Source organism: Nansenia antarctica (genome assembly GCF_963989245.1).
Source record: "Nansenia antarctica genome assembly, chromosome: 3".
NCBI classification, from domain to species: domain Eukaryota; kingdom Metazoa; phylum Chordata; class Actinopteri; order Argentiniformes; family Microstomatidae; genus Nansenia; species Nansenia antarctica.
The window spans coordinates 80,390,642-80,404,040 of record NC_137688.1 but is presented as its reverse complement, the minus strand read 5'-3'; the positions used below and the strand labels follow the sequence as shown (position 1 = coordinate 80,404,040).

Here is a 13,399-nt window from a genome sequence, read left to right as displayed (position 1 = left end):
ATAATATTGTTGTAATGGCAACAGAGTGAGAACATTCAGTTGTGCACGTTGAACTCTGTATAAAGTCGTTTGCACAAATGCTTTGGCAATGCTCGCTTCGGAGGCTGAGATGATCAAAAGTTCTCTGAGGACAACCAGATCCAAAGTGCATCGAAGACAACCTGAGATCCCAGTGATCAAATACTTCGCACAAGATAATGATCAAGATAAGCGAGAGGTACGTTTTCTCTAATTGTGGAAGAAGTCATGTTTATGTTAACTTGATGCTGTTAACTTGATGATCAAAATTCAAATATAACTTTCTATCATATCACTTAATGCTAAATTTAATATTAATCAATTTCCTCTTTTCAGGCTGTTGTTAAATCTCTTGAACTCAGTCGTTTAATTCATCTCCTCGAGGATCCTTTGACAGTAAGTGACACATTACTTTTTTCACCAGTTTATTGCAGAATTTGTGCACTTGTTGTGGGCCTGTTTATAAATGGGCAAGTTTTGATCAAACTTTCTCTCTTTTAAGGGTTCTTTGAAAGAGAGACACCTTTTTGTATTGAAGAGACTATGGAAAAGATGTCAAAACGGCATTGTATCCTTACCTGACTTTTCAAAATTGATAAGAAATGTTCTTTTGTAGACTATAACAAATAAGATCATGAGTGAATTAGGTCCCTATGCCTATGCCACGGTTTTATCTTAGGTCTGATTTGTGCTTTATTTTGATTTTTTGCTTTAATTACATTTTTTGCTTTATTTTCATTTCTTATTCCGACTTGTAACCTCTATTGCACCTTGTGTCCAAGCTTCTATATTTAGCCTAATTTCCTTTGGAAAAAAACCTGACTTAGTGAATCTGTCCCTTTTCACTTTACTCCCTAATGATGTTTTGGAAATGATTGTTGTTAGGCAATTGAATGTCCTCATGGACCAAAGGGTAATTCTCAAGATCCCAATTAGTTGAAGCTTAAGCAAATTCCTCTTTGTGTCAGCATTTTGCTCACACAGGAATAGGCTAACCATGATGATTATGACACATCATCTGACTCTGGGTGTATTTTTAACACAGCATAGGCTTAATATATTCAATGTTGTATTTATCCTTGAAATAATATTTTCAAGCTTTTGAAAGAGCTGGCTGACATTTTTAAGATTATAAACATTTGTGCTCAGAAGGCTAAGGATCACCCTGAATATACTTCAGCGCTATGTGATTTACTTGGGATTTGTAGGTAAGAATCTCAATCTACATTTGTTCATTTAACTCATGATGTGCATGTTTCTTTTGTATAAACATTTGACTTCTCCCTTAGACTCCCCTTTCTAAAGGAGAAGAGCACTGATGAGATGACCTATGCACATGTTGTCAAAGAATCACTCTCTCAAATGGGTATGCAACACCAGCAATGCTGTAGTGAGTGGTCCAGGTGAGGCTGTTGAAGGTAGAAATCGGAGGACGGGCTCATTGTAATGAATGGAATGAGGAAAGGTATCAAGCAGATACCATTCTCAATCCATTTTGTGCATTACTATGAGCCTGTCCTCCGATTACCACCTCCACCAGCCTCCCCTGGAGTTGTCATACAATCAGTGCCTATGGTCATTCAAAAGTGACACCAATCTGTTCTGCACTCGCAGGGTGCCTGATGAGAGTGCCCAATGCTGAAGTGAGACACCAGATATGCGACTCTATCAAATCCTTCTACAGCTCTGGGACATCCCAGCGCTGCACTGAGGATGGTATGGACTGTGTTTCCAAGCCAACAGCTGCACCTCTCATCTCTCATAACAGACTCTCGCAATCAACAGAACAAACACATTCTCTTTTTGCCCTTTTTAAGACCTAGAAGGTTGAAAAATTATGTGATATATGAATGTTTAGCACCTCAGGATACTTTGCTACTGCAATATTGCCCTTCCTCCAGGGCCACGACCTATAAGCCCAGGCTTCACGGTCTTGCTGGTGGAGCAGAGCGGGCTGGCGGAGACTCTGGTCCTCTCCATGGCCTTGCTGGAGACCCAGCCTGCGGTGAAGCTGCAGGTCCTGCAGACCCTTCAGATGCTCTCCAGCTCCTCTGGTGAGCAACCGCTCTTACGCATTCTGGGTTCCTGTCAAGCACGTCCATCCAGCAGATTATCTCTCATTAGATGAAGTAGCTCTTCAGATAATGTAGGATTTTAACTAGGACCAATCACAGCCGTCACTCTCTGTCAATGTCAATGGGGCCATTTTCTATTGATTTCACCTCTTAAATGACAATTGACTGTATGTTGTTTTTTTGCAGAAGTGAACTGTAACCTGATGTTAAAGGCACAGGGGGCACAGAAGATCTGCATCCACATGAACGAGCCAGACCCATCAGGACAAGTCCTGTTCCGCTCCTCAGAGATCCTGTGGAATTTGCTGGAAAGAGGCTGCAAAGAGGAGGTCACCACCCAACTCAGCAACATGGACTGTATTATGTATGTGACATTTTGATTTTACTGTTCCTACAACCTCAAGGCAAATGATCAGTGCAATACAGGAAGGATAGGCACAATTGCAATTTCTTGTCTGATTCTCAGGGCTTTGAAAGAGGCGTTTTTGAAGCAGCTGTTAAACGGCTTCAGACATTATGATCTCCAACTCAGGAATGACCTACTTGTGATCACAACTCTCATAGCTGCACATCCCAAATGTCCACTCATTGTAAGTAATGTGTTGATATATTCAAATAGTAAATAGCTACGTCCATGAAATCAATTGTTCATAATCTTGCCAGATCTGCATCTCATGTTCTATCTACAATGGGACAAAATATTTTGTCCAGTAAATGTATTTCCAATGAGCCTATTCAAGTGAAATTTGCACCAGACTTTGGTATTAACTCAAACAATCCAGACAACAAAATTAAACATTAAAGTCCATTTGTAAATAAAGTTATGTGTAATGAAACAGGAAAAAATTATGAACACACTATGGCTGTGTTCGGAATGGCATACTAGCATACTACTACTAGATATGACGTAGTTTTGAGTATGCGAGAGCGTTCACACTCTACAGTATGTGAAATTTGAGTATGCGAGAAATTTAGTATGTATACTAGATTTTTGCCAAATCTTTGAGTATGCGATCGATGCATGCTATTCCTACTCAACATCCCCAAAATGCATTGCGCGTCTCTTCAGTCTCGTCAGTCTCGTCAAACTGCGTCATACAAACTCGTCATACAGCTGTTGTTTACATTGTCTGATAGCCTGGAGACCGAAAGCTTGCAATAAACATATTTTTTTGCACAGATTTGAGTGTGCAGATGCTGGTTTTTTTGCACTCTATTTGATACTCTTCAGCTGCAGCACCCCAGCTAAGTCTGATCACGGATGAGCGGTGGTATTTTCACTATATTGGGAATCGAGATGGTGAAATGCATTCTTAGACATGTCTACGTCGTCATGATTACAAAGATGCCACTTGAAATGCATGAAATCCAAGTTTATTCGTGTCTTACACACACGTTCGCCTAGTATTTGACTTGCAAGGTGCCACACAACAAACATCTAATGATGGGTAAAAGCAAAGAGCTGTCTCAAGACCTTCGCAACCAGATTGTTGCAAAACCTGAAAATGGAATTGGCTACAGACGTATTTCACAACTTCTGAATCTTCCAGTAAGCACCATTGGGAGCATTATCCGTGAGTGGAAGCAACATCACTCCACCATCAACCGGCCACGCACAGGAGCTCCTCGCAAGATTTCTGATCAGGGAGTCAGAAGGATACAGAAGGAAGAGTAGCCAAAGAGCCAAGGACCACTAGGAAAGAGCTCCAGAAAGACTTGGAAGCAGCTGGTACAACTGTGACAGAAAGGACAGTAGGCAATGCACTGACTCCACCGCCATGGCCATGTTGAAGCTCGTTTAAGGTTTGCCAAACAACATTTGGACAAGCCAGTGAACTACTGGGAGCATGTACTCTGGTCAGATGAGACCAAAACTAAACTTTTTGGTTGCCACACAATACACCATGTTTGGAGGAGAATAACACTATACCAACAGTGAAGTTTGGAGGTGGAAGTATCATGGTGTGGGGCTGTTTCTCCTCTCGTGGTACTGGCAGACTTCATATCATTGAAGGAACGATGAATGGAGCCATGTACAGAGAGATTCTTGAGATTAACCTGCTGCCATCCACCAGGATGCTGAGGATGAGACGTGGGTGGACCTTCCAGCAGGACAACGATCCAAAGCAGACAGCAAAGGAAACTCGCAATTGGTTTCAGAGAAAGAAAATCAACTTGTTGGAATGGCCCAGTCAATCACCTGACTTAAACCCAATTGAACATTTGTGGAAGCATCTGAAGATCCAGATTCACAAGAGGGCCACCCGCAATCTTCAAGATTTAAAGACAATCTGTGTAGAGGAAGGGGTAGTGGTGGTCTAGTGGATAGTGAGTTGGACTTGTGATCGGAAGGTTGTGAGTTCAAATCCCGCCTGAAACCACACCACGACTAGTGTGCCCTTGAGTAAGGTACTTAGCCCTCAGTTACTCCAGGGGGAATGTCCCTGTAATTCGTAATTGTAAGTCGCTTTGGATTAAAAGCGTCTGCTAAATGGCAAAATTATTATTAATTAAAATTAGGAATGGGCCAAAATCACACCTGAATACTGCAGGCAATTCGTTAGTTAATTAGTTAATATACAGAAAGCGCCTTGAAGCTGTCATTACAAACAAAGGCTTCTCCACTAAGTATTGAATTAATTTCAGTTAGTGTGTTAAATACTTTTTTCCGGTTTCATTCCACTTAATTACACATAACTTTATTTACATATGGACTTAAATATTTAGATTTCTTGTCTGGATTGTTTGAGTTAATACCAAAGTCTGGTGCAAATTTCACTTGAATAGGCAATACATTTACTGGACAAAATGTTGATGTGTTCAATACTTATTTCCCCCACTGTATATATAATAATACATTAATATAATATATATTCTAATCTGTGTGTCCTTATTTACAGGAGAGTTTGTTTGCCAAGGAGCTCATTCTCTTTGCAACTTTTCCAGAACGTAAGCCTCTTTTTGTCCTCGTAAATTTCAGCAATCATAGTTTACCTACAGTATAAGTGAATCTTTTTATTTTGTATTTTAGTTAGTTGTTATTATTTGATGTATTGAGAAAGTGTTTCAGATAAATATTTACCCTCCAAATCCTTTTTCATCCAAGTCAAGAGTCACAGCCCATTGGTCCGCAGCCTCAAACTCTCCTACAACAATGAGGATTTTGAAATGAAGAAGTTGCTTCTGAACCTGATTGTTGTCATGTCCAAAGACCTATCCGCTGTACAGGTGGGGAAGGCTTTCTCAAACATTCTTACAGCTCAATACAGTTCCACTGACTCCACAGCCAACATTGTTTAGTTGTTCTTTTTCCTCAGATTCTTATACTTTAATTTATTTTGAACCTTTGAATTTTGAATGAATCACAAACATGACATTTCCGTTTCCCCAGTTGTTTAAAGAGGGTCGCGTTCTCCTGGCCTTGTTGATGCTGGTGAAGACCTCCGCTGTTCCATCTGAGGGCCCCCCAGGGAAGCGCACCTGGACTCCTGTCCAGCAGGAGGAGCTGCAGCTGCAGGCCCTGGCCACTCTGGCCACCTTGGCTCCTCTGATGATGGACGACTACATGAGCTGCCAGGGGAACACCTGCCTGCTGCTGCTGCTGGAGTGGTGCGCTGAGAGAGGTGAGGACTACGGGACAGACGCTGAGGTGACGCACGTGGCGTAGGAATGACCTGCCGTACGACCACGGAACACAGGACACACGCTGCCTTCCTAAATTCGCTCTGGTCAGCACTCATGGAATGCCTCTTGTCCAATCAAATGACTCGGTCCCTTTATGACGTTGAACCCAGTGTGCGCTCCGGCGCTCCCAGAGCGGATTTACGAACACAGCAGGGGTGTTTAGGCGTTGCAGACGGATTACTCCAAAGCAATAGTTATGTTATGTCATAGGCTCTGTCTGGCTCGGGAGATATAAGGATGTAGCTCAAGGAGTGCTTACTTACTTTACATTTACTTACACATGTGTATTAGCTTGCCATCAGGGGAGGCTGGTGGAGGTAGAAATCAGAGGACGGGTTCGTTGCAATGCATGAAATGGCTTGAGGAATGCCGCCTGATTCACACAGTCAGAGATCGACCGGAACTTTTTCCACATCGATGACGTTGCATGACCCCATTGTTTATGCCAAACAGATGCCTACTTCGGACAGGGCCACAGTTTCCATGGTACGGGAGGGAGGGGCAGTAAGAAGGCTCAGATGCGCTACTGTCTGAGGCTGCTGAGGTGCATGGCGTCTCTAGGCAACGATGCAATCAACCAGGACCTCTGTGATCAAGGAGCCATCAGCATGCTGCTCGGTAATGAGGACGGAACGTAACCCTTTTAGATTTCAACAACAATGTAATAACACTGTAATAATAAACGACCTTTTGAAAATGTTACCTAAAGCCTTCCACTTACAGTACCAGTCAAAAGTTTGGACACACATCCATGGGAAAGTGTGTCCAAACTTTTGACTGGTTCTGTATGTCTGTTGTCTGAAGAAGTGTCCATGGTAACATTGAACACGTTGTGTCAGGGATCCTGATGCAGATGGAGGGGACTCCCGAGGAGGAGGATGCCGTCACCCTGGAGATCAAGGCTGACATGCAGCTGGTCCTCTCTGCACTGTGTGAGAGCGATCAACACAGAAAGGTACAGTAGAACTGCCGTAAAGACTAAAACCAGGATCACAATATCATCTTGGAGAAAGACATTTCATCATTTCATACCTGAAGCACCAGTTTGTTTTAATGCCTACCCAGCCTCATAACTGTCACTGAAAACCTAACTAATGTTGCTCTCTTAGAACGTAGAATACGGAAGCTTAACCAGCCGTCTGACACACTACTGTTGTGCCTCAGGAACTGTTTGGATCTGAAGGAGTTGAGATGACGGTGCATTTCCTCAAGATGTGCCCTGAGAAGTTCTACAGCGGCCTCGGACACAACAGGCTCATTCTGTCCACCGTGGACTGTGTCTGGTCTGTTAACACACATCACAGAGGCTCTTTGTTTCATTTGAACAACTGACATGTCTGACTGACACATTGGCTACATATCTTGCTGTACGTCAGGTCCTGTATTGTTGGGTGCTACACCACAGAAGATTTCTTTTTGGCGAAAGAAGGGGCTTTTCTTCTGTTCGATTTACTCCACGTAAGTAGCACTTTCACTGAGAGCGCGCCCCCCTTTAGTGTTACTCCTGTAAGGATTCCTGCTCCGCTTTGCATCGTCTGAATACTTTATCCCCTTCTTCACGCAGTCGTGCCCCAGAAGTATCCACGGCGTGGTCCTCGGCACCCTGCTGGAGCTGTGCGACAACCCCAAGACCCTGTCTCACGTCCTGGCCTGGAGGGGCCAGAGGGGGCTGACCGCCCCTGGCCTGCTGCTGCAGCTCTGGAGGCAGGAGGAGAGGGAGATGGGCGTCAGAAGAGACCTACATGGAAGGATTGCAGGTGGCGGCTGTGTTTGCAGCATTCATTAAGCAGGGTTACTCTGCTATTGACTGTGCTATTGACCACACAATTGACGAGGTCAATACTTGGAAAGATAAAGCAAGAATCCTATGTCTAGATAGATAATAATAGATCATCCCCTTTGGAGATGTCGTTTGGGGCGTTGTGTTCCTTGAAAAGACATTCTGCACAGAATCGCGGGACATAGATAGTGACATACAAATACTGTAATGTCTGCTGTTATATACCATGTATGTCGTTTTCAGTGTGGAGATTACCATTCCACAACCATACCGTAAACCTGGTAGACATAAAGATAATCTGGCTGATTGACTCTAGACTGTCATAGGACAGACCTTTATGTATGTGGTTGGTATGCTGTATTGGGAATATCGGAGCACACCACACACAGTACGATCAAAAACTGTTCAATCCATGACTTTTTATCTTCAAGTGTGGGGTCTCTCTCAGATAAAAAATCTGTTAAGATTTAGAAAGTCTTTGTGTGTACCAGGCTTTAGGGTGGAATCCCAACTCGAAATCAGCCATTTCCCATTGACATCAATGATTTACACCCATGTCAGAGTAGCATGCGCAGAGCACCAGAGTGATGCCCTTCTGTGTTCCTTGGCTAGATCCCGAGAGGCCTATTCTGTGTTGTTACCAAGAGGAGGACGCCCTGGTGTCCCTGCCTGCCGACAGGCCCAGCGCAGCCGTGGTGGACGTCTCTGAGAACCTGCGCTCCAAGATCTACACTGTCTTCTGTAAACTCGGTAAAGGGACAACGTCTTTCAAGAGAAAGGGATTACGGACTGAAATGAATTAGCTTTGAATTGTTTACGGTGCTAAAGCAATACTTCTTATTTCAGGTTTCGAAGACCTGTCCGGTCTGTCAACGGAGGATTATATCACTCTGAGCATTGTCAACAGATACCTGGACTTCAAGGTGAACATTTGGGCCTCGTCTCTTCCTAGAATGAACACTTTACAAGTCTGTCACACGCTCAAACTGGAAACTGAACACTGGTGTGTGGTTGTGTCATGTACTGTAGGTGGGGGAGGTGTGGGAGGAGATCTCCAGAGAGCTGTCTCTGGAGGGAGTGAGGCCCGTCAGCCCTGACGAGGAGGCCCTGGGGGCCCTGGCCAGGATGACTCAGGACACAGCCAGGAGAGTCACGGCAGAGCAGAGCAGCATGCTGGAGCACCAGAGGGAGGAGGAGCTCTCTGAGGAGACGCTCATGTACGCAGAGGTAACAGTCAGCAAATACAGTGTCAAAGGTGGAGGAGTCATAATGACCGAATGAATTAATGGATGAATTGATGGATGGATGAATAAATGAATGAATGTTTGTCTGACTGAATTATGATTCTATTTCTTTGATTTTTATAGATACGCTCCAACTGGAAACAACGGGAGCTAACTGCCTTGTCATGGGATCATTTTGTTGCAAAGACGTCAAATTACAAGATTTTAAAGGTTAGCTCTGACCTCATAATCATATAATAAGAATAAGAATTTGCTCTAATTATTATTAGTAGTACTATTATTATTATTACTAACCATTCTCATAAAGTGTTATTATGGAGAAGAGTTTGCGATGACTGTTCCATCTCATATCTTAGGAGTCAAAAGTGCTTCAGGAGGAATCCATAGAATGTTCCAGACCTAAACCCGAGCCTGAGGACTCTGTATTTCACCCTACACAGATCCCTGGCTTACAAACTACAGTAAGTCAATGTGACAGATGTGAACAGTGCTGTACTTTATAAGCTCACACACAAGACACATTTTGTGTGTGTTTCAGAACTTCTGTGGGCGGGTGATAACCATAGAGAGCACCCCTGCTGTCCTGACTGGAGGTCCGCTGGCCAACACAGACCTGGCCCTGGAGAGAGTCCCCATCCGGGGAGGTGCCCTGGAGAGAGTCCCCATCCTGGGAGGTGCCCTGGAGAGAGTCCCCATCCTGGGAGGTGCCCTGGAGAAACTCCCCCCCCGCAACTCAGGACCCAGACTTGATGAATGTACGCTTCGCTAAATAAATAAAAATGTGTGCTTTGAACTTGTGATTGTTTCTTTGAGTCAATCTTTTGGAGAATTTCTCCTAAAATAAAAATGGTATTATTTTGATTATATTATTTCATTAAAAGTGATTTGTTTGTGAGTCCAAATTCAATACAACTATGTAGGGCTACAGTCTTTGAAAAGGGATAGTACATTTAGGGTGCGTTCGTAAAGAGCGCCAGAGTGCACACTGGGTTAGGGTTAGGTTTAACGTCATAAAGGGACCAAGTCATTTGATTGGACAAGAGGCATTCCAAGAGTGCTGATCAGATTTCCAGAGCAAATTTACAAACGCAGCCCTAGCATCATGGATATTGCATCACAAAGGCAGAGGTAGACAAGCTTTATCTTTATGATGTCATAGAGACATGCTGTGATGATTCTATTCTAGAGCCCGCAGGTTTACATTTCTGTGTGATGCAATGGAGATAACCAAACCAGATCATTTCTGATTCAAGACTGAAGACTAAAGGGAAAGAAATATTCAAGAGTGAATACAAGAGGATACTTCTACCGTATGTAACCATTTTTTGGAGTTTGAAAGACACATATAGATTCAGTCTTTGTCCATTTTAGGGCTATTTAATGATTTTATTTTGCAGTCATTACTCTCAAATTGAAGAGAGACCTAACTAATTGTTAGGAGAAGCTTCAGGAAACAGCTCATTCAAGGGTTGTGTGTCTCGTTTGGAGAAAAAAAATGCCTCTGCTGTGAAGGCCAAAGAGTTTGTCATATAGACTTTTTCTTGATTAAGAATTGTGTAAAAAAACTTAACATGGGTTAAAATTAGTGTTGTTCCGATACCATTTTTTGATCCCGATACCGATACCGATACCTGACCGTGCAGTACTTGCCGATACCGAGTACCGATCCGATACCACGGCGTTTGAAAAAAAAAAAAAAAGCTGCATACTCACCTCGATGTAAAATTATTGCTAACACTTAGTCTGGCACTGCTCAAAACCTTTTTAAAACAGGAAAAAATACCAACAGAGAGTGAATGCTATAGAACTTTTTTTTTATTGTCTACCTGGTATGGTGACAAGAAAATCAACCCCTTATAAAACCTGAAATGTGGCTCTCACAGATGCCAATCAGTGCAATATCCATTTAAGATATAAAACAGTCGTAGTAGTAGTGCAACAGCAAGTGAACATTTACAAACAAAATAACTTTAAGATATAAAACAGTCGTAGTAGTAGTGCAACAGCAAGTAAACATTTACCGCGTGAGTACCGCATTTACACATTTACCGCGTGAGCCATAAAAAGGCGGAATCCCACATTGTCAACAAAGGAGAGGGGCAGGTCACAGAGCACAATCATTTCAGACATTTTCTCAGTCATCTTTCTTGCCATTTCACTCGTGGCGTCCCACTGGTCCTTTTTATGGAATGCGCTACTCAGCATTTGTTGTTTTGCTCCATCCGTTCTCTTGCTCGCTGTCGCTGCAGTAGATGACAGAAACTCGTCGTGCTCTTTAATATGTTTTAGCTTTAAATGCTTAATGAAGTTGCTAGTATTGAAACTGGCAGCTTTAGTGCCACCCCTCGACACATTGAGACCGCAAATTGTGCATTTAGCCGTTGTACACACCGGACTATCCACCTTGAAATATCTCCAAACCGCCGACATGTTTTCCTCACTACACCTCTACAGCATGCGTGTTTGTTTTTCCGCGATAGTGAAAAGTGAAAACGAAAGCTGCCACGCCATTGGTTGAGAGCAGCTGCTCTGGGAGGAGCATGCCTGGGCATGTCTGCGCATGTCTGTGTTAGGAAGGCGGTGTCAGGTTACAGACAAGCTGAGAAAAACGCAACGTGGTATCGGGAGTTATTATTTGTTAGTACTCGCCGATACCGATACCAGCATTTTTGTAAGTATCGGTGGCCATGCCGATACTAGTATCGGTATCGGAACAACACTAGTTAAAATGTACTCAATTTTCTCACTACTGTGTTTCAGTTCACAAGGCTAATATGAGAATGAGTTATGTAGTATGTATGTGCAAAATCTAGTGTTATAGTGACCCTTCCGCCACCAACATCTGTGTGAGCAGCCCAGGGATGAGGCCATTCAGTGGCACAATCAGCATGTTGTTGTCTACCTCCTCTTCCTCCCCTGAGCAATGAAGTGACTGGGCTTTGGGACCAACTGAACATGCGTGTCTACGGCATACGGACAAAGCATAATGAGACACTCATCGAGGAAGATAGTGATAAAGGATGGCTGGACATAAATGTAGCTTTCCTGCTTTCCTGCTTTTATGGATTAAAATAGTACAAATACCACCGCTCATCCGTAATCACACTTAGCTGAGGTGCTGGAGCTGAAGAGTGTCAAATGGAGTGGGGAAAAAAGCAGCATCTGCACACTCAAATCTGTGCAAAAATCATTTGGTCTTTCAAAGACTGAAGAAGGCCTATGAAAGACTGAAAGCTCGCAATAAAACATTGATTTTTGCAGATTTGAGTGTGCAGATGCTGCTTTTGTTTTACTGCTTTTATGGATTGAAAATGTTGTCATTTCAATGTGATGCATGTACTGAATCACTATAACAGTGCAGTACGTAACCATGTTGTTACCAGAGTGCTATGATGCAGTGCTACTACGCAGGAGTAAGAGCCACTTAAAGTAAGGAGCTGCTGAGCTGTATTGCAGCGTATCTGTTGAGACTGTAGGGCTATTTCACTGTACAGATAAGGCCCACAGAGACTATTGTGACCATTGTGACACCATTGAAAGGGAAATGCCTTATATAACACCAAAACAAAGAACCAATTTGAAACATTTAAAGCGCAGAACTCTTCGCATTGTCGGCCACTATGTTATACGCCATTATACGTATATCAATGAATTCCAGTTGAGTTTATTACGTGCTTGTTGACATCTGGATCCTTGTAGATAGGGAGTGCCCTTTTTTAGCGGATGGCTGGAAATGTTTCCCTCTTGTCCCTCTCTTGTCCCTTGTCCCTCTCGTTACATAATCCACTACAGCACGTTAACACACATGTTCCTTCAAGCGTGGAACACCCTGCACAGAAGCTCTCTCCTCTCTCTCTCCCATTTGTTAACTGAATGACAAAATAAAATCTGACAGGCTAGGGCTGTAATGCTGCACTCTGTGTGCCTGAGCGAGTGAGTGTGTCTCTGTGTGTGTGTGTGTGTGTGTGTGTGTGTGTGTTCCTGAATGAGTGTGTGTCTGTGTGTGTGCCTGAGCGAGTGTGTGTGTGTGCCTGTGTGTGTATGTGTGTGTGTGTGTGTGTGTGTGTGTGTGTGTGTGTCTGTGTGTCTGTGTGTGTGCCTGAGTGAGTGTGTGTGTGTGTGTGTGTGTGTGTGTGTGTGTCTATGTGTCTGTGTGTGTGCCTGTGTGTGTCTGTGTGAGTGTATTGAGCCCATTGGACTGGGCTGTACAAAGGTCCAGGGACACACAGGAGCTTCCTCTGTCTCATAGCTCCCCGCTGTGTGTTCAGTGTTCCTGGTGTTGCGGACGGTGTCTGGGTGTTGGGCTGCGGCTGCTGCAGGGCTCGGTGAAGGTGCGGGTCCCCAGCAGGGTTCTTTTGGATGTTCTCCTGGTTGACTTCTGTCAGTCTCTATGCTCAGTGCTGTCTGCCAGATTCCACACCGGCAGAGTTTAGGCTACTTTACTCCAAAAAGTGTGAGTGATTTCAGAGTTCATTTTTAGATGGAATATTGGTCCAATTCATTCATTATCACTATTGGTTTTTCTCCTTATTTTCAGTATGACCTGCATGGTAACTTTGTTGGCTATTGATTTGTTTGTCAATGTCTTGTCTTGAATA

At 43.4% G+C, this 13,399-nt stretch overlaps 1 protein-coding gene across 1 annotated transcript; it reads left to right on the top strand.

Annotated features, from left to right (window-relative positions):
- Positions 1-88: 88 nt before the first annotated feature.
- Positions 89-9,570, top strand: cfap69 (cilia and flagella associated protein 69; the record flags this gene model as incomplete). The annotated part of the gene is made up of 21 exons (XM_080527625.1): positions 89-217; positions 1,117-1,226; positions 1,308-1,384; positions 1,633-1,806; positions 1,920-2,072; positions 2,280-2,457; positions 2,560-2,683; positions 4,994-5,042; positions 5,200-5,321; positions 5,485-5,716; positions 6,231-6,395; positions 6,617-6,732; positions 6,942-7,060; positions 7,154-7,235; positions 7,342-7,534; positions 8,170-8,307; positions 8,404-8,480; positions 8,587-8,784; positions 8,925-9,011; positions 9,158-9,262; positions 9,340-9,570. The coding sequence occupies 21 exons, from the start codon at positions 89-91 to the stop codon at positions 9,568-9,570; spliced, it is 2,859 nt and encodes a 952-aa protein (XP_080383751.1).
- Between the last annotated feature and the right edge of the window lie 3,829 nt (positions 9,571-13,399).